Source organism: Pagrus major, chromosome 5, assembly GCF_040436345.1.
Source record: "Pagrus major chromosome 5, Pma_NU_1.0".
Lineage (NCBI taxonomy): Eukaryota > Metazoa > Chordata > Actinopteri > Spariformes > Sparidae > Pagrus > Pagrus major.
In genome coordinates, this window is record NC_133219.1 from 40,637,287 (window position 1) to 40,665,183 (window position 27,897).

A 27,897-nucleotide genomic window follows, 5' to 3' on the forward strand; every position below is an offset into this window, starting at 1 on the left:
CTACTACTGCGATCCTACTCACACTGTAGTACTACTACTGCGATCCTACTCACACTGTAGTACTACTACTGCGATCCTGCTCTAACCTGTAGTACTACTACTGCGATCCTACTCTAACCTGTAGTACTACTACTGCGATCCTACTCTAACCTGTAGTACTACTACTGTGATCCTACTCTAACCTGTGATCCTACTCACACTGTAGTACTACTACTGCGATCCTGCTCTAACCTGTAGTACTGCTACTGCGATCCTACTCACACTGTAGTACTACTACTGCAATCCTACTCTAATCTGTAGTACTACTACTGTGATCCTACTCTAACCTGTAGTACTACTACTGTGATCCTACTCTAACCTGTAGTACTACTACTGTGATCCTACTCTAACCTGTAGTACTACTACTGTGATCCTGCTCTAACCTGTAGTACTACTACTGTGATCCTACTCACACTGTAGTACTACTACTGCAATCCTACTCTAATCTGTAGTACTACTACTGTGATCCTACTCTAACCTGTAGTACTACTACTGTGATCCTACTCTAACCTGTAGTACTACTACTGTGATCCTACTCTAACCTGTAGTACTACTACTGCGATCCTACTCTAACCTGTAGTACTACTACTGTGATCCTACTCTAACCTGTAGTACTACTGCAGTACTCTGAACTCTCTCTGCTGCTTTGAGCGAATATTCTTTATTGTAACAATATTTTTTAATTCTGATTGTCTGAAGGTTTTATAAGTACTCAGGTCTTTAGCTTCAGTATCAGCAGTAATCCCAGTGTAGCAGTAATCTATTACAAGTTTAAGTCCTGCATTCAATATGTTCTTTATGTGAAAGTACAGAAGTTTCACATATGCTGGATTTTTAAGGATGATTAGACTAAATATCTTGTTTACGCTCTTTTTATTATTATGTTCACCTCCTGTCCGTCCTGCACACGACACAATCTGTAGAAAGTGTTGAAATGAAGAACGACTGTAAACTGACAGATGTTTGTGTGTTTCCTGTGTTTGTGTGAACAGGTGGTGGAGACCAGCAGGACAGCGCCCTCCTACTCTCTGAGGCCTCCTCCTCCTCCTCTGTAAGCACAGTAACTATACTACACATCATACAGCGTCCTCACACCAGCTCGCCTCACCTCACCTCCCCTCCCCTCACCTCCCCTCCCCTCACCTCACCTCCCCTCACCTCCCCTCCCCTCGCCTCGCCTCGCCTCACCTCACCTCCCCTAACCTCACCTCCCCTCCCCTCACCTCACCTCGCCTCACCTCACCTCCCCTAACCTCACCTCACCTCCCCTCACCTCACCTCACCTCACCTCACCTCCCCTCCCCTCCCCTCCCCTCGCCTCGCCTCGCCTCGCCTCCCCTCCCCTCCCCTCCCCTCCCCTCCCCTCACCTCACCTCACCTCACCTCGCTTTCAGCTCAGGGTCATGTGAGATACGGCGACACTGGCTCCTCAGTAACTGACGTACAAATGGAAGCTAACTAACCTGGAGACTTTAAGATGATTGAAACTAGAAGCTAACGCTAAGCTAACTGGAGCTAAAAGTTAACTCTAAGCTAACAACAACTAGAAGATATCTCTAACCTGACTGGACCTTGATGCTAAATCCAAGCTAACTGAAACTAGAAGTTGAAGCTAAGCTACGTAGAGACAAAGTCTAAGCCGCCTGAAGACGGAGCGAGTCGGTCTGAACTACACGTTGTATGTTTGTCATTGAGCAGTTGTAGAAATGATCACATGACTTTATGATAATTAGCAGTTAGAGATGTTTTTCTTTTTGTTTCTCAGCAAACCGAAACCTTCTGCTGCAGCACAGCCTCTGGTGCCTCAAAGACCCGCCCCCGCTCCACCTGTGTAACCAACCAGAGGGCCGCGCCCACCACACCTTAACTATACACCCCCACCCCCCCCTCAAGAATCAGTCCCCACCCACAGCTGGTTACCTAGCAACAGCAAGGAAACAATTCTGGAGCCCGACAGCTGGCCCTGAAGTCTGCTGGGGCCGGACAACGAACTGGACCGCTCCTTCAGGAAACTGGACCCAGTCAGACAGGACTGGGTTTGTACCAGAACAAACAGGAACACGTCGGTACTGAACTGAAGCAGCTACTCTTCTCTGCAATCTTTCTTTCTTTCTCAAGTGCAGCCTGGAGACAAAACTCAAAACTCTGCTCCGTCAGGTGAGATCACCTGCTCTGCCACCAAACCAGCCAATCACATCTCTAGAACAGCTGTGACATCATCAAGCCAAATACTAGATCAGCTGTTCATCACCAAGCAAACATGTATTCAGCAACATTTTGTATTCCTGCTGTAAAAGTGTTTGTGTGCTAATGCTATGCTAACATAGCTAATGCTAGTTAGCTGCACTGTTTCTCAGATTTTCTGCTGCTGCTAGCAGAAGACAATTTCAACAATGTTGTCATCAAGCCAGTTTGTTAACTAATGTTTCATGGCTAAGCTAAGCAGGGTTAACACGTTCATGAGCTAATGCTAACTGACCTTAAATAGCTAAACTGCTGAGTCACTACTCAATTAAATATTCACTGTATTCATCATCGTCAACCTTTTGTACAAATAGGCTATTTTAGGTTGATTAGAACTGGCTAGCTAACAATGTTAGCAGAGCTTACATGTTTGTGAGCTAATGCTACCTGTCACCAGCAAAACTGTGTAGCTTCCCGGTCAATCAAACATATATTAATGGTTATCAACATTTTGTACTTATATTGGAAGAAGCTGTTTTATTCATCCCTAGTTAGCTGACATTTGCTAGCTTTGCTGGATGAACAAGGTATTTAGTTACAGTATAATCAAAATTTCACCCTACATGCAAACACAATAAATTATTTACTGTATAGTATAGTTAGCCAGCTTGCTAACAAACATTTGCTTGCTAAGAGGTCATTAAAGACCGTAAGTTTGGTTTTCTACAGTTTGTCCATGCTAGCGCTAGCCTATAAAGTACCCACTATATGTCACTATAACTAACATTATTTAGACAGTTAATTAGACCACGTTGTCATTTTAGAATGGCACATGTACAGTTTATAATAACTGTGCCAGATTTACAATTAAAACAATAAATAATAAAGCAGCTTCTCACTTTTTTAGCCATTAATTTATCTGAAATGACAGCTGTCCAGCATCTAGCTAGCATTAGTATTAGCAGTAGCATTAGCGTCAACTCCATGGCTGAGCTGAAATCACTTTCTACTTACTACACCGTGCACCGTGTCTACTTTTGAGTATTATTACTGTGTGAAAATGTAAATAGAGCATCAATAATTACACAACAGATCACGACGTGTGAACTACTGTCTGCTAACAGTCCCACAATGCAATGCTCTTCAGTTGATGACGCAAAATGAGAATAATAAGTGAATATTTACTGTTATATACAATTCATATATATGAAAACGTCTCTGACTGACTCAACGATGGAAGTGTTAAACACATGTTAATAAGGAGTGGAACAGTTACCAACAGTTAATTACCGTACTGATGGGTGCTTCACTCTGATTGGCTGGTTTGAAGACAGAGGTCACTGGAGGCGGAGCTTGCACTTGGAAACTTTCTGCTTTTCTGTCTGTGAATGAAGCACTGGTGCCGTCTGATTGCACTTCCCCTCTGAGCAGCACTGTCATAGGAATGTAACGCACCCCTGCTGCTGCGTGCAGGTGCGCTTGGTCTCCGCCACCTGGAGCGCCCGGCACTCTCTCTCCTGAATTGTAAAACCACAGTATGCAACACGGTGTGAGTGCAGAGCTCCTGTCCTCTAGATCTGTGTGGTACGTCCATGTTTGTGACTGCTGGCCGACGTGTGACTGATCACCTCATCTCGATTTATCACAAAGAAAATCTCTCCTGAAACACTTCAGCGCTGATATCTGATATCTGTGATGTTCAGGATCTCCTGTGGAAAACTAAATGCTCCAGAGCAGTCAGAACATAACAGCAGGTCCACATAACCACGTAATCACCATCATGATCGGCCTCTTCTTCAGGGGGAGGAGGAGCTTTAGGGCCCAGACACGCCTCACCGACATCAAACAACTAATGCAGACTGTTGACTCACCAAAAAGCTGCACTTGAACACACCACGAAGACGACAGCCGACGAACAACTAGCACATACTGCACCTGCATGAGAGGAAGTAACTCTTCACACCAGCAGGTGGCGTTAGTCTGTATTCATCATTCACACGGGGAAACCAAAAAACACCGACAAGGGCCAACTTGTGCCAACAGTGCGAGACGCACCACAAACCCTAAAGCCAGACGCTCACTGCTCGTTGGCCTGCAGTGTCACCGCTCTCAGCCATTAACAAACGAAACTCAGAGCTGTTCAGTACAAACGTGAACGGTTCATGCTGTGTTGAACTGAACATCACAGATTGAAGGTAGCAGCGTTGAAGTGATCCGTTAACTCACCTCACCACCTGCTTTAAGGTCCTGAAAGCACAGAGACTTCCTGACGTCTTTAACACCATCGTCACCTGAATGTGAGCGGCTGAAGGAAACTATCAGACGGATTAAGAACATTTAAAACATCCAGGACGTCTGAGCGTCTCTCTGTGTGTGAACGGACGGCGGCCAACAGGTTTCATTCAAACCAGGGATTTTTACACCACCAGTAAACCAAATGTTTCTGTCTGACTGGCTTCACCTGCTGTTAACTGACTGTTAGCATTGTTAGCCAGTTAGCCGCACGCTGCAATTAATGACCCTGGATGCACTGTGTGAGAGAACATCATGTTGATATTTTATCTGCTTTAGTATATTTTTAATTTGCTCTTTGAGTGTTTTTGCACAGAAATCGCTGTGAACACAAGGAATAAGATGAGTAACTGAGGGCTAAATCTGTGCAATTTAATCATTTCATGCCAAAAAACAAAAAGTCAAGAATAATCTGTGTTTCCCAGAATCTCATCTGAAGTTCGGAGAACAAACTGTTCAGACTGAGTCATGTAGAGACGCGAGTTACAGTCGGTGAGCGGCCGAATCAGTCTGGTGATATTTCAGAATAAATCTCATGTTCAGACTCAAAACAACAGTGAAGGTAATTAAATATCTTCTTCCTCTGTGACACTGAGCTCCATTAATCCCACTCACTCCATCCTGCTGCCACAAACACTCACGAGAACACCCAGTGTAGATTCATCCGCCACAGAAAATAGTCCCTGAATGACAATGTCCTCCTGTTTCAGAGTCGACTCCAGAATAAACTGATGCGTCGTGGCGATGCAAATAACACGTGCAGTAGTTTCAACATCGTTCAGGCTGCAACTTACAATTATTTTCATTATTAATTCAAGTTTAGATTATTTCTCAGTTGTTTTGTTTCTTACTTTTCTCTGGAGCATTTCTGCTTCACAGATTAATGACAGTTATTAAACCTTAACAAAGACGTCCACATTACTTTAACGTGAGCCTGCATTGAGTTGATGTGGCCTTAAATTAATATCACAATGTTTTTAAATGTTTGAAATTCAAATCTAATTATTTTGAAATCTCCCTAAAAACACTTCATTAATGCTCAGACTGGACTACAAAATCAAATATCATGATTTTTTTTTTTTTTTACCATTTTTACCAAATATATCAATATTGCAACAACATGGGGGACGGGCACTTTCTCAAAGTATTAACACAATGAGATTAACACAGTTTAAATATCATCTGTAATGTGTCGTCCCATTATATTCACATCATACAGAGTCCAGTCAGGCTGCAGCGTTCTGCTGAACACCTGAAGCAGCTGGAGATGATTTAAACATCAGATGTCTCCACGCAGATCGTCTGCTGTGATCACAGAGATCAACCTGATCTGAGGAGATGTTCACGATACGTTTTTATATTTTACTGAAGTTGAGGATCTTAAAGCAGCAGCTTGTTTTAAATATATGAAAAATAACACCAGACTGATCCGACCAGTAGCTCGACAGTTTACTGAACAGAATCAACACCAGGTCGACTGATTGGTCGACAGTGTTGAGATTAAACCCTCAGTTTGGTCTTTCGGGCCGAGCAGGTCGGCCTGAGGGCAACACTGAGTCCAGTTTGTTGATGCTACACCTGTGTAAACTGTATGTGTGTTGTGAAGTGGGACAGTATGATTGGTCGACAGGTGTCACCTGGTCTCCCTGTAAACACTGACATCACCATGGCAACGCAGAGTCTGACCACTTTTTTCTACTCTGATAAATGATTTTATAGTTTCTGTTTTTGTTTGAAATGTAAAGCTGATATCTGTGGTGAAACCTCTCAACTGAGCTCTGTTTCAATATTAAACATACTGATGTGTCACGTGGAAACCTCGTAAGACTGATCTGTTTTCAGTGTGAATATAAGTGAGTTCATCGTCTCTACATTAACCTGACCGCTTCAGTTACTTTACAAATTATGACTTTGACACACAAAACATTTGGAAAGTTTATAAAATCTTACATTTTGTTATAATTTAACCAACGTTTATAAAGTACAGCTCACACTGAGGCGACGTAATGTAATATCAGCTCGTATCGAAGCTCTTTTTGCATTTTTATAATTACAAACTACTTTTGTGTTGATCAAACACAATTTCTTATACCAGTGATTTAGATTTTATATTGATAAAGTTCATAAGAACATGTGTACAGACGCCCTGACGGCAGGTGAGAGGTGTTTCTGATCTACATTATTTCTCTTCTGTGTTTATGACTTGAGATCTGGTGACAGAAAGTTTTGCCACGATAATATTTCTAAGTTCATTACATTTTTTTCCATCTGTGAAAAAAAAAAAAGATTCAGGATTTGTTCCGTGTGAAACAGAATTTTTTTAAAATTTCAGTAAAAAAAAAAAAAAAAAAAAGGTTTTAATTCGTAAAACCGAATAAAATAAAAAACAGGATAATTTTTTTTCTCCATGTGGGAAAGTAAGAATTGTTTTGTTGGTGTGTGAAAAAAAAATTAGAGAGGAAATATTTGTTATTTTTGTGTAGTGTAATACTCATGTTGACCACAAGAGGCTGAAGGGCCCCACTGCCCCACGTCCCTCCAGGTGAGTTTTAATACCTCTCTGCACTTTAAACACAGGATCTATCACATGTCAGCAGGTTGTGTAATATTACTGTCATGATAATCGTGATTTGGTGTTCATCTGCCGTCACAGGTGGAATATTGTGTTATAACATTTTATCACATGTTGCCTCAAATTCCTGCATATGAGCATTTCCATGTTACATCATAGTTAATGGTCACAGTGGTCAGTGTCAGGTCCAGCACTCAGAGTCCAGTATGTTTGTGTTTTCTCATGTTTTATGTTCAAAACGCTGTAATAACATCTGCAGTAGTAGTTACCAGCAGGGGGAGCTGTTGAGCAGTGTTCCTCATAAGGACTAATGGTAATGTGAACATCTGCAGGACACTGTGTGTAACACTGTGTGTTCATGTGTTGTGTGTGAGACACTGTGTAACACTGCGTGTTCATGTGTTGTGTGTGAGACACTGTGTGTAACACTGTGTGTTCATGTGTTGTGTGTGAGACACTGTGTGTAACACTGCGTGTTCATGTGTTGTGTGTGAGACACTGTGTGTAACACTGTGTTCATGTGTTGTGTGTGAGACACTGTGTGTAACACTGTGTTCATGTGTTGTGTGTGAGACACTGTGTGTAACACTGTGTGTTCATGTGTTGTGTGTGAGACACTGTGTAACACTGTGTGTTCATGTGTTGTGTGTGGGACACTGTTCATGTGTTGTGTGTGAGACACTGTGTGTAACACTGTGTGTTCATGTGTTGTGTGTGAGACACTGTGTAACACTGTGTGTTCATGTGTTGTGTGTGAGACACTGTGTAACACTGCGTGTTCATGTGTTGTGTGTGAGACACTGTGTAACACTGTGTGTTCATGTGTTGTGTGTGAGACACTGTGTAACACTGCGTGTTCATGTGTTGTGTGTGAGACACTGTGTGTAACACTGTGTGTTCATGTGTTGTGTGTGAGACACTGTGTAACACTGCGTGTTCATGTGTTGTGTGTGAGACACTGTGTGTAACACTGTGTGTTCATGTGTTGTGTGTGAGACACTGTGTGTAACACTGTGTGTTCATGTGTTGTGTGTGGGACACTGTTCATGTGTTGTGTGTGAGACACTGTGTGTAACACTGTGTGTTCATGTGTTGTGTGTGAGACACTGTGTTCATGTGTTGTGTGTGAGACACTGTGTAACACTGTGTGTTCATGTGTTGTGTGTGAGACACTGTGTTCATGTGTTGTGTGTGAGACACTGTGTGTAACACTGTGTGTTCATGTGTTGTGTGTGAGACACTGTGTGTAACACTGCGTGTTCATGTGTTGTGTGTGAGACACTGTGTGTAACACTGTGTGTTCATGTGTTGTGTGTGAGACACTGTGTGTAACACTGTGTGTTCATGTGTTGTGTGTGAGACACTGTGTGTAACACTGTGTGTTCATGTGTTGGACACTGTGTTTTTTAACACCAGTTCTCAAGTCATAAAATATATGTATACATATACATATATACATATATATACATATATATATATATATATATATATATATATATATGTATACATATATATGTATATACAAGCAGCACGAGTCCAGTCACCATAGGCTGACAGGGTTCGACCCAACTTGGCTGTCAGAGAGGAAGTATTCCTCCTGGCTGTACAAAACTGATATTGGTAAGTACGCAAAAAAAGAGAAACAAATAAAACACAGATAGATGGATAAATAAACAAAAGTAAATTAATAGTTGTAAATAGTTGTAAGTAATTGTGTCTGTAATTTGTACAAAAAAGAAAGATATTGTAAAAGTAGTTGTAATTGTTGGAGAGAAAAGAGAAAAATATTGTGAAAGAGTGCTCTAAAGTATTGTTATTAAAATGATTCCTGTTTGTTAACTGTCAGCACCCCCCCCCCCCCCCCCCGAAATAACTTCTCTGTTTAGAAGGAAATCAAACATTATCAGATATAGTTGTGATCAATAAATAGTGTTTTTAATCACAAGAACAAAGTGTAGAAATGAATCTTCACATGGTGGGTCTTTTCCTGTCACTCCCAGCTCACCTCCTCTCTCCGTCATCACTGAGCCATCCTCCGGGCTGAAGTGAGTCCCACTCCGCCTCAGTCCGCAGGTTCGGTCCGTCTGTCCGTCCTCCTGGAGACCCGAACACAACCTGTTAGCAACATCTGCTAACGTTTCAGTACCAACGTCCATTTAACACGTTCACTTACAGCACACCGACTACACATTTCAGCAGCTGGAATAAATTACACAAAACAAGATATTATCTCCTCCACAACTTCTGTGGTACCAAGATCCAAACAATATTAAAATAATGACAAAATAAAGAACTAAGTTGAGTGTTTGCTGGTGAACTGTGCTGATGTCTGGGTCAGCAGCTTAAATCAAAGAGTCACTGAACCATCAAGCTAGGTGCCTAAATGAATACTCACATATGCTCTACAACACAATACACACGACTAACACGCCACAGAATAATTAATAACAGTAATTAGGAGCCCTGTGAACATAACAAAGTAAAGAAAAAACGTTTCTACGTACAAAATGAAGATATTAACGGACTTTGACGGAGTTTGATACAGACCGACATGTTGCGGCTGATGCTCAGGAACTTCGGGGTGCACCACTCCAGTCTGCAGGGGCTCCACAAGATGGCGCCCGCCCCGAAGAAATGGAGCCCGATCAAAACAAACTGAGTGAGGAGATTAATGTTCCTGCAAACGTTTTGTTACCAACAGGATGAAGTAGCCTCGTTCATATAATAATGATGTTAAACTAAGTGATACAGTGGACTTCTCCTTCAGACCGTTCATGTGTGTCTGTATATTTTGGCCCAGAGTCAACTGAGAGGAAGTGATGACAGTGAATCAGACCTGCTGAAATGTTTTCTGTCAAACACTTTCACTTTCTGTTCTCTTGTGCTGCGGACAAGCGACGGGACCTGACGACGAATCACAACTAAACTAAAGGTAAATACCTACAAATAAATACAGTATAAAGTCTGTCAGTGCTGTAGATCAATAGAACGGATCATTGATCAGAATGAAGTTGTAATTAGACATCAGCAGCTGACTGAGATGAAAGGATAATCACTCTGGTCCAAGTTACTTTACTAACTGAGCTGGAAACTACTTTTTATTTTTTATTCATTTTGAATTGTTCTCCAGTCCTCACACTCCTGCTGGACTTCAGATGAATCAGGCTGTGAATCTGACCATCTGAGTTCTGAAGTTTTGTCTGTGCACGCACAAAATATCTATATCACTTAATATCAACTTGAGGCGCCGCCATTTTGTAGATCAAGTTTAACTGAAGACATCAGGAAGTTACTCAACCACTGTTAGACTGATGGTTACAGGCTCAGTTTGTATGGTGTGTATTGTCTATATCATCTGACTGTACATGTAGGTGTATATACATATATATACATATACAGACAGGGTGTAGTGCTGTTTATTGAAGTACAGACCGCACCTTATAAGACGTGTGTGTGTGTGTGTGTGTGTGTGTGTGTGTGTGTGTGTGCCGGGGCACGTGACGTGCACATCTTTGAAGTTCCTGTTAACTGGCTGTGAGCTGCAGCTTTCCTGCTTGCAGGCCTGTCGCCAGGCTTGTGTGAACACTGAGGTCATGCAGACCTGCTGGAAGGAGCAGCATTAAAGATAATTATAAAATGTTGTTATTAAACAACAGCACACTGACCCAGTAACAGACAGCGTGACTGCAGCAGCCTGATAGTTTACTCACTTTTGTCAACACTGTGTTTTATTTTTGCCACTGATGATGTCAGAGCAGAAACCCTGGACATGTCACTTGTTAGTACAGCTCAGTAGTTTGTTGGCTCAGGTCCTAAATGCAGTTGCTGTTTCTGTAACTCTTGTGTTGAGTGTGTAGGTGGGCGACATGCAGCCGCCTCACAGAGTGAATGACAGGACGATACTGTACGTGCAGCTCGTTACAGACAGTATTCATCACATAATGTAACAAGTTGCACATGAACAGCTGTTGAGCTTTGCTGATGAGAAGATGCCCACCTTTGTTCAAAACATTTGAACATTTTATTTCCTCACTTAGAGGAAAAGGTGGTGGAGCGGTGCTCCGGCAGCACTACACCTGTGTATAACACATGTGGATGCAGGTATACTTATCTAGGAATGTAACTGAAGCAGCTCAACTGTATTTAATAAGATTTATTCAGAAAGCCTTAAAATCTAAGGAACAAATTACAGCAAAGCATCAACACAAACTACAGAGATGACATCATTCTATAGATTTAAAAGTTACATTTTAATGATAATTTTCAATATAAGGTAATTGTCAACACAGGCCTTCACATTATCAGCTGTAGCCAGCTCATGGGTTGTTAGGTTGAATCCCCAGTGAAGTTGTGAAGGTGACCTCTGTAAAACAGGCTGGTGTGTGACATCATTTATACTCTGATCATTCCTCCTTCAGGTGCTCGATGCAGCAGCTGGTCTCCAGCTGAACGAGTCTGATGTTTCAGCAGTGACGTCATGGCGGCTGCAGCATCAGGTGAGTCCAGTCAGACTTTATCACTCTTTGACAAAACATTACATTTGGTGGATTCACAACACATCAGTGTGATGTCTGAGTTATCTGCTACAGGACTCTTTGCAGGACACCTGAAGTAAACTACAGGAGGCAGTTTCTGAAGGAACTAGTGTGAAAGCTCGATGTTAAAAATCGGACACTTCACTGAACTGCTGTCTGATTAGTTTGAAGTGTTTTTATTTGAAAGGGTGCAGAGCCAGCAGAGTCCCACATGGTGGCGACAAAACATTAAAGTGTGATGGAGTCATATCACAAGCTGCTGTGTTTGAACTGGCAGCCGCAGGACTTTTCTCCAACAGTGACTCAGTTCGTTGGACACATAATGTAGATGACACTGTTGTTTGTGTCAGGTGCAGCTGTATTCAGTACAGTATTACATGAAACTTCATGTAAATGTATGGGTGTCTGACACAGGCTACACCTGTAATAATAACTGTAATAAAATACTTTAAAAAAGCAGAAATAGGAGAAGGATGCCATTTTAATTTTACCTGATTATTTGACCTCACCAACATTCTGACTCGACCCGACCAGGATCAGAGTTATTTCAGTCTAATCAGGCCTGGTAGGGTCAAGACTCAGGTCTTTGTACCAGTCAGAGATGCTCACAAGTCACTTTTTGCAAGTCCAAGTCAAGTCTCAGGTTTTTGGTCACAAGTCAACACTATTGCTGCCAAATTATCTGAACTATACTGCAAGTCCATAAAGTGGTGAAAGTAAAACATGAACAGTTTTGTTCAAAGAGAAATCTAACATTTATGAAGATTGGCACCTTTCTTTGTGTGACAAAAATGATACCTTGCATGAATATAAAACTCATGATGAAATATAATTTATTATTGGTTTATATTAGTAGTTATGGGCCATCTTAAGTCCTTTTCTTACTGAACAGAACAGTGTTGTGGACAGTTGTCTGCGTTGTTTAACAGTAAACATCAGCTGACTTTTATTCCTGATAGAAATCTTTGTGTTTTTGAATGAAGCCCATCAAAACACACTGTACTAAACGTGTGCAGCAGGCGCTGAGGTAACTTTCACACGACCAAGTGACTGACCTGTCAGGTACCTGATGGAGTTGTTGGGTCGATCCAGCATCCTTTATATTCATTCTGCAAACGTTGCATTTGGCGATTCTTCTGTTTGTGCCTTGTTTGTATTTCCTATTGGCAAAGCTTATGACAGTCAGACATTTTCTTAATATTGATGAAAAGAAGGATCAACAGTTGACCAGTACATCATCGTGCTACCGGAAGCGGCTGCATGGCCTTAAAGCAGGGGTTCTTAACCTGTTTGACCTTGAGGCCCAATTTTTTCAGTGCAGAGTGGCCAGGGGCCCATTAAATATTAACACTGTATAGGTTTAATTGATCTCACTCTTGGTTTGATTTGTATTCAATAATAAACCAAATCCACTTACAGTTTAACAAGGTAAAACCTTAACAAAGTTGAATAAATAAGAAAAAGACATGATAAAATGTGATCACCACAAAGATTTTTATTAAACTTTTATTAACTTTTGCTGATAATTCATGGAACAAATCAAGCAAGAAAAAAATGTAAAGGCTTAAGTCAGGCTTATTAACAAAAAAGGCCAATATTTAGATTTTACTTTTAACAAAGAAGGAGGGACTCAGAATAAAAATCAAACAATCAACAATCAATAAAAAAGGTGGTGATAAAATAAATACATTCAAAATAATATATTTTTTAAATAAAATAAACTATAAATAAAATTGAAATAAAGTGCAAATGACACTATAGTCTTATAATCTGCGAATTAATTTAACAATTGCTTCAGCAGTCTTCATTTTTGCATGGCAGAACCAGATGTTGCTCTTTATATCTTTGAAAAATGAACAATCAAATCAATGAACAGTCAAACAGTCCATATTTAACAAGCTACAACTACTTTTTTATCTTCACCTCTTAATGAGATACTTGGGCCTGCCTCTGAGACACAATCAGATCCAGTCTGGGTGGAATGGGGGAAAGGCTCATTCTCAGAGTAGCCTCCAGCGTTGCTCTGAGTCTGTTTCGGGCTTTGGTCTTAGTTGTGGCCACAATGGAGAATCCTGATTCACACAGGTATGTAGTCGTGAATGGGAGAAGGAGTTTCACAGCCCTCAGTGCAAGACATGGGTACTCCTTTGAGATAGCAATCCAGAAGGAGCCCAGGTCCAGTTTGCCCCACTGCAACTTTAAAGTGCTGTCGGTGGAAACTTCCAGAAGCTGGGATTCCAGATGTGAGGGCAAAGCAACATCATTTGCAGTGGGATCCACAGAAAATGGGTCCAAAATCCACGTGTCCTCTCTGGGATCCTCAAGAAAGTGTTCATCAAATTTCTCTGCCAGTTGTGAGAGGTGCTGAGAGACTGAGTCACTGATCTTCATCTGAGGGGAGTTTTCCAAAATGTCAGACAAAAGTGCAAACATCTCCATCCTCTTTTCCTGGGCCCTCTTGGTCCACAAAGCAAGTTTCCTCTTGAAAGCTTGAATTTTGTCTGCAACAAAAAGTTTGTTGCTGTTTCTTCCTTGAAGAGAGATGTTTAGCTGGTTCAGCAGTCAAAACATGTCACAGAGGTAGGCAAGTTTTGCTGTGAACTTTGTGTTGGCATAGTAATGTGCAAACGGAGATTTTTTCTCAGTGAGAAAAGTGAAGACCTCATTCTTCAGTTTGAACAAACGCGGAAACATTCCTGAGCCGTAGCTCGTGTTGATAGCTCTCCACAGAACAGTATGTCTTCGTGCAAACTACTGTCCCAGCGATAGCGAACAAAATTGACTACTTTTTATTCTTTCAAGAAGTTGATGCTGTTTGTCTGAGGCCATGTCTGCGATACGGTGACTCACAGTGTCATTCGAGAGTGGGATGGTCAGCACCTCCTTTGCAGCAGCCTCTCCGATCATCTCATGTGCCATATCCACAGCGGTAGGGAGAACCAGCTCCTCCCGCTATGGTGAATGCTTTTTTACTCTGTGCCACACGTCTGGCTACGAGGTAGCTAGCTTTTAATGCACATTTAGAGTTGCCAGTCAGTGACACGATAGACCTTTTCTGCATCTGCAGCCCATTTTCTTTTCTCTTGAAAAATTCCACCGGCTTTCCGACGAGCCTCGGATGCTTGGTCTCTAGATGCCGCTGTAGTTTTAAGGGCTTTAATGCTTCGTTAGATAGTAGGGGTGCTCCGATCAGGGTTTTTGGAACCGATCACCGATCACCGATTTTTGAAATCAGTATCGACGATAACGATCCCGATACCGATACCAGAGCCTCTATTTTGAATTTGAAGCTTGCTTTTTATAGTGTAGCATTAATTATCAAGTTATTTAATTAGGTTACCCTTGAACCTGTATACAAAGCATTATTAAATTAAAGACATGAGGGTATCATGAATTGACTCTTTTATTTGCAGGAATTTGCAACATTGTACATAGTTGAGGCTCAGCTCAAGACTGTATGCTCCTAAAAAATGAAACAGCTCTACGTACACCACCATGTGAACATTACACTCTATAGAAACTGTAATACATGTAGTTGCCTTCCAGTAAAAAAATAACACACACATATATATATATTGGTAACAACAACTTTTCTTTCTTTCTTCCTTTCTGGGGAAAACAACTGGGCTTATTAGATAGAACAGGGCATTTATCAGTTTGCTCCTTGTAAATATATAAACATTAAAGGAAATAGCCAAATAAATAAAGTCACACAGTCCTTGTAAAAAAAATAAAAAGAAATAGCCAGATAAATAAATAAAGTCAGACAGCCCTCACAATTCACCTGCAATTAACAAACAGACAACCAAAAAGTGCAGAACAAGTGTAGCAAAATACAGTAACAATTATTGTACCTAATACAATAATGTACCTTTTAATGAGGTAGCTTTTTATGAGCTGAGAGAGAGAAAGAGAGGTGTCTAGAGTTCAGACAGACAATGTTTTATTATTTCCTTTGCTTTCCTTTGCAAGCAGCATCACTGGCAGATTTACTTTGAGAAAGATGAGCATCTCTGCATTTTTTGCAGTGAGCTTATTCCTCTTTTCATCTATAATGTTTCCCGCTGCACTAAATAGTCTTTCACTATCAACACTTGTGCACGGTGCACAGAGATAAGCTCGTGCAGCTTGTGCAAGCGATGGAAAGCGGCTTCTATTGTCCTGCCAAAAAGTAAGTGGTGTTCTGTTTTGTGGGATGACTGCCTCAGTTAAGTAGAGATTCATCTGTGCTGATGATGGGTTGCCCGAGTCAACACCATCATGTTGTTCACTGTCATCCAGTAGTTCTGCATACATAGCATGCAAGGAGCCATCTCTTGGTACCTTTTCTGGTGGCTCAGAACCCTTTGCCTCACCACTGTGCTCCTCTTGTGGTCCAGCAGCATCAGTCAGACTCAGAACATGAGAGAGAAGCCCACGGATCTGTTTCTTAAGTTCATCTGAGAAATATCTGTCCTTGTACCTATTTATTAACAAGAGAAACAAAGAAAAGACAAAAAATTAATTGATCCATTTTATGTATGTTGTCATAGGTTATTATGCTATGCTGACAAGTTGTGACAACCATACTACATTATTGCCATTATAAAGTTTTTCATTCACTTTAGCCAAAGCTAGATATGCATCTGAGTTGGAGAGCCTACTAGTGTTGTCAGAATAGTCTCATTTTTAATTATAAGTCTGAATGTAAAGTTTTAAGTTCAACACGAATGTACCTTCTCTCCCTCCCCCCGTGTCTATCTCAAACGCGCGCACATACTGACCCTGTCCCCCCCCCCCCCCCTCCTCCTCCTCCTCCACCCACACACACCGACAAAATTTATGAATGATGTACTCACCTCGGATCGAGGACTGTAGCAATGGTGTACAGTGGCTCGGATTCAATATCACTGAATCTCCTCTCTAGTGCGTCCAGCAATGTCGCTTTGGAGGTTTTCACTCCTTGATCAGTGTCCGCTGTTTTCCGCAGTAGACGACGTAGAGCCCGGGTGGCTGGTATCACATCTGCTGCAGAGGCAGATGATGAGCTGATTTGATTTGTAAGCTCTTCAAAAGGGGCGAGCAGGGAAATCATGTTTTCAACTAGTTTCCATTGACTAGCGGTTAACATGGCAGGTAAATCGTAATCTGCTCCATAAGTGCAAAGTGCACGTTTCTCTTCTAAAAGGCTTCGCAGCATATACAGAGTACTGTTCCACCGAGTTGGGACATCCTGCTGTAACCTTTTGGGATCCTGGCCCAGCTGTTTCTGGATAGTTTGAAGTCTTTTGCATGGCAGACTTTTAAATTAAGTTTGTAGTGTTGAAATTGCGCGTCTTATCTCCTCCGCGACTGATTCCCTTTGAGCAGACACAGCAAACAGCAAATTTAATGTCCTTTTCTGACACTTTGTAAAACTTCCAAACCGGTGACGCCATCTTAACTCTTCATCTGTAATTGTCTCGCGGTAATTGTGTTGCGCGGGTACTGCGTCACATCGGCTCTTTTGATCGGTGAAAATTAAAAATCCGGTCACTTCCGATACCAGGTATATCGACCGATGCCGATCGGGTTGCCGATCGATCGGAGCACCCCTATTAGATAGCGTCAGACCACACTCCACACACTGGGCTCTCGGCTCTGCCTCGCTACCTCCGTTTACAAAGCCGTACTTGATGAAATCAGGATTGTACGCAAAATTTTAGTCTTTTCAGGGGGGTCGGCACCACTTTTCTCTTCATTTTTTCGTTTTAAAAACTTCTCCATCACTTTTGCTACAGGTGAGCAGCTAGCTGAATGTCTTCTTCTGTTCTGCGTCTCATGGATAACACAGCCTATTACACGGCTCTATTGAATGCTGCTCTCTGATTGGTCCATTGCTGCGTTCTACGGTCCGTTATTTCTGTATAATGATCGTCGTCAAGTGTAACAGACTGTTGCTAGGGACGGCGCTCTGATCCGCCCTGGCAATATATTAGCCTTTTAAAAATGGATTATTTCCGTAATATTACTTTCAATATATTTGGTGAAAATGAAACCTTGGAGTCATGGTTATTGGCTGAAGATATGATGGAGAAGAAGGCTGGAGAAGAAAAGGAAAACTCAGAGGCACGGAAAGGAAAGGACTTTATGAGACACAAGATTCTGAATCGCAAGGAAATAGATGACATAGAAGAGCAAAGGCATGAAATTAACACAAAACGGAGCACATCATGGGCCTTGACACTATTTAAGGACTGGCTAACTGAGAAGAAGATGACAACAGATTTGGATAAGTACGGGGCAGAAAACCTCAACCAGGTGCTGCGGTCATTTTATAGTGTTGTCGACACTTCTCAAAGTTTGACATAATGAACAGCGCTACCTTCCAATCCAGTAACGGGGTATTTAAATCGGTTATTAAAAAACTCCGTAAAATCGGGAAGGACAGCAGTCACCATCATCCCCTGATCTCAGCGACAGATCTGGAGCTGTCTCCACATACAGCTGTCGGGCTGGTCCAAAAAGTGTGGTTTGATGTACAGTTGCATTTGGCAAGGCGAGGGAGAAAGGGCAATTGAGACATGAAAAGAGACTCTTTTGTTTTGAGGCAGGATGATAAGGGCTGTAGTGGCCATTTGTCCATAAAAAACAAATTAAACTTTAAACCAAACAAAATCAAAAGGCCACTGATGCACCATGGGGATGTGGTTTAACGCAGGCAAAAGAAGATGAATGTCCAAACTGAATCCTTGCGTTTTGTGATGATTTATTTCAAAATAATAAAACAAACAAAAGAACAAAGAAAACCATGGCTGCTGCTTCCTCCTTTGCACTGGTAAAAAACCATAGGCCCACCCAGGTGCATGCTGGTACTCAAGGTGCCTACCTATCTAAATAACCTCAAGTGCCCAGTGTGACCCATTTACCAAAGAATAAACCAAAATACTTATCTTGCTAATCTAAATATCCTAAACAAATAATAAATAATATTAGACTGTCTAAATATCTAAATCTAAATAAAGCAAACACTTAAATTAATCAAACAAACTTACTCATAATTAGCTAATTAAATTTACAACTAAACACAACCAAGACTAACTTTACAAATAGCTCCTACAAGGGCCATGAATATATTTCTCTCGCCCACAATGCCGAGACAAAAAACCATAAAGATCCAAATGATCCATGTAAAGAAAATTACAGAGGTTTCATCTTCTCTGAGCCTGACAACCCAAACTGCCCCGTCGCCAGTTTTAAAAAATATCTGTCTCTTTGCCCTCCTGACGCAAAAGCGTTTAATCTTCACCCGTTAAAAAAAGACCAGCAGCTACTGAACAGGCAAGCAGTGTGGTTTTCCCGGGAACCGATGGGGCACAATTTCCTAGGACAAATGATGAGCAAAATAAGCAAGACAGCTGGACTTTCAACGCGTTACACCAACCACAGCATAAGAAGCACCGCTGTCCAGCTCCTCTCAGGCCGGCCTTGAAAGTCGTCAGATCATGTCTGTGACTGGACACAGGAGCTACTGGACGCCGTCCACCACGGATCGGGAGAAATGGAGCAAGATCCTGTCTTCCAATAAAAGCAATAGTAGGTTTAGCACATCACTCTAGTAAAGCGCTGGCTTACGACTCACTGTCAAATGATTTATTTATTTATTTATTTATTTTACAGGTGTATCAGCCTCGGAGCCACAGCCAAATGAGAGCTGCAAGTTAAACATCCCAAGAGATGTCCCATTCACACTATCAAACTTTACCATCAATGACTACATCCAATTCAATATAAATACAAAATAAAAACTTTACCGACCAATCCTTGTCGCTGCTGAATCATTGTGGGTGATTATCTATTTCACTCGTAAGCCGTGTAATAAGCGGGATAATGTATAGTTCAGAGGTTGTTATGTAGAAATAAACCCCTTCAGATTGTATGGAACAACCCGAAGGGGTTTATTTCTCCAGGTTGGTCCCTCTTTAGCCTTTCCCTCCTTCCAGTGTCTTCAGCTTTTCCAGCCTGGGTGATTCTCACGAACAGTGTCACAGTAACATAAAAATATAATCAACCTAATTTGGCAGATTTTTTGATTCTACTGGCTGAAGTAGCACGTGAACTTTTATTTTTTGATAGAAGTTACACAGGAAAACGATTTAATTCAATTTATGGGTTAGGTAAGAGTTTGTCTTTTGGTTACTATTTTGGTTTTGTTAGGAAGTTAGGGGGTTAGACTCTTTTTGTTTGTTGTTTTGGCTTTGGTCTCCTTCTGAAGTGGAAATAAAATGCTACCTTGAAAACAACTATTCTGTGACACTGGCCTTCTTGGGAGTGGGGACAATAGGTGAGAGCACATCATGTCACGTCTCTGGTTCCCCTAGACCGGGGGCGTAACACCCCTTTAATACAAAACCCCACAATAACTGCACATTTGAATGATGCCATTGTGTCCAAATCATGTCCATCAGAGATTACATGAAAAAGAGAGAATGACTGAAGGAATGTTTGTGTTTCTGTATCTTATAGTTACAGATGAACTTCAACCTCGTGAACGCAGGAGCAGCTTTCAATTTCTGCCTCCTAACAGTGAGTCAAACTGAACTGAGTCAGAATTATTCTTGTGTTTCATAAGATTTAAATTCACTGTTAATAGTTTATCATTCTCAGAGTTTAGAAAAGCTGTTTACTGTAAATTGTTATTAGTGCAGCAGTTCTCTAATCATATTATTTTACCTGATAAAGGTGATGAAATAATTAAACTAATTGTCTTTCCAGTGTCTGAGCTGAGGGTGGTTCTGCTGGGGAACAGCTGGTCTCAGAGGAGTTCAGTGGGGAACTTCATACTGGGAACAACTGTGTTCAACACTGAGGGAGAACCAGACCGCTGTCTGAGAGTCAGTGCAATGTTAAAGGAGAAAGAAATAGTCCTGATCAACACCCCAGATCTGCTGCATCCCAACATCTCTTTAGACAGACTGACAGAACATGTAGAAACCTGTGTGAGACTCTCTGATCCTGGACCTCATGTGTTCCTGCTGGTTCTACAGCCTGAAGACTTCACTGAGAAACACAAACTGAGACTGCAATCAATCCTTGAACACTTCAGTGATCAATCATTTGATCATTCACTGGTTCTGATTTCAACACCCAGAGAGGAGAGTCCAGGTCTGATGGAACGATACATGTCAAAGCCACCGTTAAGCGACGTGATCAGAAAGTGTAGATCCAGATCGTTGTGGCTTATTGACCATCAACAGCTGTTGACACTCATAGACACAATGGTGAAGGCGAATAATGGAGGTCATGCGAGCTGTGAGGTTTTCAAAGACGCAACATCTGATTTACCTGCTGGTCATCAAAGCCTGAAACAAGGTGAAGGAGTCCTCGTCAACTCTGATCCTAATAGAGATGCTGGTAAGTGACAGAACTACTTTTATAATGTGATGAAAACATCTCATCCATGATCAGATTTCAATATTACGTAAGTTAAATTACAAAATTAAGTTGTTCTTTTTTACAGGGCTGAAACATCTCATGTCAAGCAAACTGTCTTCAGTCAGCAACTGTGAGTACACTGGGAATTAGTTATCATGCAGTTAGAGAGGAAGCTGATTTACTGTAATTAATACTGATGGTTTTGTCTTTTAACAGGGATCAAACCTTGGTTCACATCACATACTCCATCATCAGCTGACAGCACAAGCAACCAGTGTAAGTAAACTAAATAAATCCAGCAATGTGTATCGTTGCATTGGGCCATAATACATTACTTAGTAGCAGGCCCGCCGTGTGTCTTCCCTGTGCCAAGATTATCTTCATAGTGTCAGAGGGGAGGAGGGGCTGGCTATATTAACATTAAACTCTTCGTCTATAGTGACAGACCACCAAACTTGTGTTGTTGTTTTTATTTAGTTTTTCATTAACAGAAATAGTTAGTAGCCTACATGTATTTCTCCTCGATCAGGATTTATCTGATGGGGTCAAAAAGGGACCTGGATGATGGATGAGGGGGCGCTGGCCCAAAAAGAGTGAACCACTGTTACAGACGATTTTCAATCACACTGCCTCCTGTTTCCTCTTGTCTGAATTTGGCTCCACTCACCTGCCATCAACCCTAAACTGTGACTTTCCCCTCTCTTTTATTACAGTGTCTGCACTCAGGATTGTACTGGTGGGGAAGAGTGAACACAAAATGACAAAACTTGGTAACTTCATCCTGAAGAATCAAGATGTTCATTTACAAAAACATCCCAAACAAGTTGTGGCCGCCCAGAGACAGTGGAGAGGAAATCCTCTAACTGTAGTTAAAACTACAGACATGTTCAGTCTGTCTGTGGAAGCATTCAGAGAAGAGATGAAGAGGTGTGTGAGTCTTTGTTCACCTGGACCAAATGTTCTCCTGCTGTTAGTGAAGCCAGCTGAGTTCACAGAGAAGAACAGAGAAACACTGAAGTTCATCCTGAGTTTGTTTGGTCAAGATGCTTTTAAACACTCGATGGTCATTGTGACGCATGAGGAGAATGAAATGACTCTCCCTGTTAATGAACTCCTTAAAGACTGTGGAGGAAGACACTACAACATGTCTGAAGACAACCACGGGTCATTAATGCAGAAGATTGAGAAGATTGTCCATGAAAACAGAGGAGCCTTCCTCACCTTCAGTGAAGAGACCATCAGACCAAAGTCTGAAGACATCAGAGCAGCTTTAAACCTGGTTCTGTGTGGGAGGAGAGGAGCAGGGAAGACTTCAGCAGCTGAGGCCATTTTAGGTCCTTCAGTCTCCATCTCATCAGAGTGTGTTCAGAGTCGGGGAGAGGTGTGTGGACGTTGGGTTTCCCTGGTGGAGCTGCCTGCCTTGTGTGGAAAACCTCAGGAGGAAGTGATGGAGGAATCACTCAGGTGTATCTCCCTCTGTGATCCTGAGGGCGTCCATGCCTTCATCCTGGTCCTACCTGTGGGTCCCCTCACTGATGAAGACAAGGGAGAGTTAAAGACCATCCAGAACACATTCAGCTCTCGAGTCAATGACTTCACCATGATTCTGTTCACTGTGGACTCAGATCCTACAGCTCCAGCTGTTCACTTTGTAAAGGAAAACAGAGACATCCAGGAGCTCCTTCAGAGCTGTGGAGGAAGATCTGTTGTTCTCAACATCAGCAACAAGCAGCAGATCCAAGAGCTGTTGGACATGGTGGAAACAAATAGCCAGTCTAAAAATAAACCACACTGTTATACAACTGAAACACTGGCACATGCACAGATGGATAAAATCATACAACAAGAGAAACAAATCCACAGGCAACAAGCTGAACTTCAGAGGCTTCAGAGTCAGGAAAACAAGATCACTTGTAAGTACTTTGAATGTTTTTTCTACATCATCCACCATGTTGTACATTACACTTCTGAGCATGTACTGTCCCAATATTTAAAGTAACTCCATGTCTTTATATTTCACAGGTGCTGATGAAGAACAGAGCCCAGAGTGTCTCAGGATTGTGCTGATAGGGAAGACTGGCAGCGGGAAGAGCTCTTCAGGAAACACCATTCTAGGAAGAGACGAGTTTAAAGCCAAATCAAGTCAAAAATCAGTCACCAAACGTTGTCAGAAAGAACAGACTGTAGTAAACGGTCGTCCAGTCGTTGTGGTCGACACTCCTGGTCTGTTTGACAATAGTTTGTCCCATGACGAGGTTAATGAGGAGATGGTGAAATGCATCAGTCTTCTGGCTCCAGGACCACACGTCTTCCTGCTGGTGATAGCAATTGGCAGATTTACACAAGAAGAGAAGGAGACATTAAAACTTATCAAGGAAGGCTTCGGGAAAAATGCTGAGAGGTTCACCATCGTTCTGTTAACAAGAGGAGATGAACTAAAGAAAAACAAGACATCTGTTGAAGAATACATCCAACAAGACTGTGATGATTCCTTTCAGAAACTGATCGCTGACTGTGGAGGAAGATACCACGTGTTTAATAACGATGATGAACAAAACCACATGCAGGTCAGTGAGCTGATCACCAAGATCGACACCATGGTGAAGACAAATGGAGGCAGCTGCTACACTAATGAGATGCTGCAAGAGGCCGAGGCAGCGATACAGAAAGAAATGGAGAGGATCCTGAAGGAGAAGGAAGAAGAGATGAGGAGAGAGAGGGAGGAGCTTCAAAGAAAACATGAGGAAGAGATGAAAGAGATGGAAAGAAGAATGGATGAACAGAGAACAGAAATAGAAAAGGAGAGAAAACTGAGAGAAAAACAACTTAAAGAAAAGGAAGAAAACATCAACAGAGAACGTGAGGAGAGAAAGAAAGAACAGGAAATGAGAGAAGAAGAAGACAGGAAGAGAAAACAAGAGGAAGAAAGTCAGAAACAGGAGTGGAAACTAAAAGTCAAAACTTTGGAGCAAAAAATAAGATCAGAGTCAGAATCAAAGGAAAACATTGACAGAAAGCTGGAGGAGAGCAGAGAAGAGATGAGGAGAGAACGAGAGAACTGGGAGAAAAAACAAAAGGAATTGTGGGAAAAACGACTTCAAGAAGATGAACAGAGACGACAGGAGGAACAAACCAGACTCAGAAAACTGCAAGAAGAATATGAGCAAGAAAAAGAAAATGATGAAAAGAAAAGAAAAGAAGAGGATCGAATCAGAAGAGAACAAGAGGAGAAAGATAAAAAAGACATGGAGAAAGAACTGACAGCAAAAACTGTAGAAGAGAGAAAACTGAGAGAAAAACAACTTAAAGAAATGAAGGAAAACATTAAGAAGGAGCAGGAGAAAGACCAGAAAATGAGAGAAGAAGAAGACAGGAAGAGAAAACAAGAGGAAGAAATTCAGAAACAGAAGTGGGAACAAAAAGTTGAAGCTTTGGAGCAAAAAATAAGATCAGAGTCAGAATCAAAGGAAAACACTGAGAAAAAGCTGGAGGAGAGCAGAGAAGAGATGAGGAGAGAACGAGAAAAGGAGGAGAAACAAAAGGAATTGTGGGAAAAACGACGTCAAGAAGATGAACAGAGACGACAGGAGGAACAAACCAGACTCATAAAGCTGCAAGAAGAATACAAACAAGAAAAAGAAAATGATGAAAAGAAAAGAAAAGAAGAGGATCGAATCAGAAGAGAACAAGAGGAGAGAGAGAGAAAAGACATGGAGGAGAAGTTTAAGCAGAAAATGGAGAATCTGAAGAAGATGTATGATGAAGAAGCCAGAGAGAAAGCTGAAAAATTCAATGAGTTCAGTGAGAGGAAGAATAAGGAACTTGCACAGCTGAAGGATGAGTATGATAGCTTAAACAAACTCTCAACTCATACAGAAAAAAGTCTGAAGCAAGTTCTGGATGAACTACAGAACAAACACAAACAAGACATGGCTGACTTGATACTGCTGCTTCTGACCCCAGAGAAAGATTACAAGAAACAAATGGAGGACTTGCAGGAAGCACACAAAAAAGAGCTGGATGACCTTAAAAATCATCTCTCAATCCAAAGAGAAAAAAAGGAAAAGGAACAAATTGACAAATTAAAGAAAAAACATGATCAAGAGATGAAAGCTTTGGACAAGAAACTTTTGAGCCAAAACAAAGAAGATCAGAGCCCAGAAAGAGTTGAGTGGTCTAAAAGACACAAACAAGAAATGGAGGAAACACAAAAACTTGTGACTCAGCAGACACAGCAGCAGAAGGAAGAAACTGATAAGTTACAGAAACTATATGAAGAAACAATGAATGAATTCAGACCGAAAGTTTTAAAAGAAATGGAGGACTTGCAGGAAGCACACAAAAAAGAGCTGGATGACCTTACAAATCATCTCTCAATCCAAAGAGAAAAAAAGGAGAAGGAACAAATTGACAAATTAAAGAAAAAACATGATCAAGAGATGAAAGCTTTGGACAAGAAACTTTTGAGCCAAAACAAAGAAGATCAGAGCCCAGAAAGAGATGAGCTGTCTAAAAATCACGACCAAGAAATGAAGCAAACACAAGAACTTGTGACTCAGCAGACACAGCAGCAGAAGGAAAAAATTGATGAGTTACAGAAACAGTATAAAAAAGACATGACTGCATTCAAAGAGAAAGTTTCAAAAGAAATGAAGGACTTGCAGGAGGAACACAAAAAAGAGCTGGAAAACCTTCAAAACCTCTCAGTCCAAAGCAAAGAGGAACAAATTGATGATTTACAGAAACAGTGTGAACAAAGCATGAATGAATTCAAACAGGAAGTATTAGATAAAATGGGTAAATTAAATAAAAAACACATGGAAGAAATTTACAAACTGAAAGATACATATTTGCGCACAAGGCTTTGTTCAATTCTATGAGACACTGTGTTCAGTGTCCCAACAGCTGCAGAGTTTTAACTGCAGTGCTGTTAATGATGGTTATTTCTATCTGTATTTACATGGTTTGGGTTTAATGCCTCTTTTTTTCAATGTCTTGACTTATGTGGACTGAACCACTGAAACATTAGAGCAGTATATACTGTACAACCAGTTTCTTTAAATCTTTTTAATGTCATTTCATGTAATTTTATCATTCATCAAAAAATACATACATGTGACAGGGTAATCAGCTGGCTGTAAACATATAACATTTTATTACATCTGCTCTGTAGTTAATTAAATGTTAACCACCACAGTATTACTGCTAATTCACAACTGATTTGGGATAAAAAGTTAGCCGTTTCTGAGCTCTACAACATGCCAGCAACTGAGCAGCAGAAACCTTCTCGATCCTTCAGAGAAATTGTCGTCCTTTAAAACCCCTCACTGCATTATAATCTAACAATCTGATGCTGATCACAGAGTTTACAGGAAAACAGGGAACAGTTGTCAAAGACGTGAAGCAGCTGACAACCCAAACAACATTATTACTGCTTCAGATTCTTGATTACTATTAAAAAGGACAGTGAGCTTTGTTTGTGTATCCTGGCTTCAAACCAACTTCCTCAAACTGAACTGTGATAAATCAGAAATCATCATTATTGGACCTAAAACTCAAACACAATCCACCCACAACTTCTCCCTCACCACTAATGGCTCCGCTGCACTCGCCTCACATCCAAAACCGAAGTGTCATCTTTGACCAAACCCTGTCCTTCAAACAACACTTAAAACACATCACATCACCAAAACAGCCGTCTTTCACCTCAAAAACAAGAAACTGTCATCCACGCATTACTGCAACTGCAAAAACTCCAATATATCCAACATATCCAGAACTCACGCACTCCCGGACCCATGACCACATCACCCCTGTACCTTCAGAACCTCCACTGGCTCCCTGCCCCTCAGTGAATCCACTTCAAACTCCTCATCACCTACAAAGCCCCCAACAACCTGGCTCCCCCCTACCTGACTGAGCTCCCCCACCAGCCACCCTCCTAGTACCAAGTACTGTACTTGGGGGACCGGGCCTCCTCTAATGCTGCTCTAGAACTCACTCCCCAAAACATCAGAGACTCCTCCTCATTGACCACATTCAAGAAATCCTAAACACACCTCTTCAACTCTGCCTACAGCTTTCACCATGTGTTTTCTTTGGCTGGTTTCTTTTATGAAGCATCTTTGAGTATTTTGAAAAGCGTTTTATGAGTTAAATGTATTATTATTATTTTAGAAGAGAAATCTGTACCATTCTTGTGGCGACGCAGCCTCAAAGTTCGCAGATACGTTCAACTGTTGTTTTAACTGGGTGTTGTATTCACTGTTTATAGTTTTGTGTTTTTTCTCCAGTCAGTTAAATGGACTGATGACTTTATATTGCAAAGGATTTTATCAGGTATAAAGTGACGTACTGACTCTTTTGACCACCAGGTGGCGTTGATGACCCAGCATCTGTTTTGCCACTGTGTTATATTATTTTATATCTCATACAAGCCTGTTGGAGTTAGGTCTACTCTAATATATCTGATTGTATATAGATAAGAATACAAACTGTGTATCCTACATGTTTGTAGATCTTCATGTCTTTTACAGATAATCAAGTTGTTTGAATTTTCTTTTTGTTCTGTAATAATTGATAAAATATGAATATTTCTCACTTGACATGTTTGTAAAGTTAGAATTAATGATCAGGACATATCCTGTAAATGTATACAGAAAGATTCAATTATATCCCTAATGATGAAACTGTCTTTGTCTCAGATTATTAAGCTTAATAACACAGATAAACTGGAAATATACAGAATACAGCCTCATCAATAAAGTGTGAAATCTGCCGGCACGTCCACATCGATAGGCTGCCGGCTCATATCTGAGGGTTTCATGAAGAAATATGCCGAATATATCAGGAGTTTGTAATTAATGCTTTCCACATTGCTTT

The 27,897-nt window shown here is 41.2% G+C and overlaps 2 protein-coding genes across 2 annotated transcripts in view; both read left to right on the top strand.

Annotated features, from left to right (window-relative positions):
- adam9a (ADAM metallopeptidase domain 9a) overlaps positions 1-6,332 on the top strand; it is a 28,015-nt gene extending 21,683 nt beyond the window's left edge. Inside the window, exons 23-24 of the mRNA XM_073466097.1 lie at positions 1,032-1,090; positions 1,805-6,332. Coding sequence (XP_073322198.1) covers positions 1,032-1,090; positions 1,805-1,874 — 129 coding nt within the window. The 3' untranslated portion in view covers positions 1,875-6,332. The remainder of the gene's footprint in view (positions 1-1,031; positions 1,091-1,804) is intronic.
- A 3,564-nt stretch (positions 6,333-9,896) lies between these two features.
- Positions 9,897-27,704, top strand: LOC140995930 (uncharacterized). Its single transcript, XM_073466095.1, has 8 exons — positions 9,897-10,019; positions 11,506-11,583; positions 20,107-20,166; positions 20,356-20,994; positions 21,101-21,145; positions 21,232-21,291; positions 21,729-22,928; positions 23,038-27,704. Exons 2-8 carry the CDS (start codon positions 11,565-11,567, stop codon positions 25,893-25,895), a joined length of 4,881 nt encoding a protein of 1,626 aa, XP_073322196.1. The 5' UTR covers positions 9,897-10,019; positions 11,506-11,564; the 3' UTR covers positions 25,896-27,704.
- Positions 27,705-27,897: the final 193 nt, after the last annotated feature.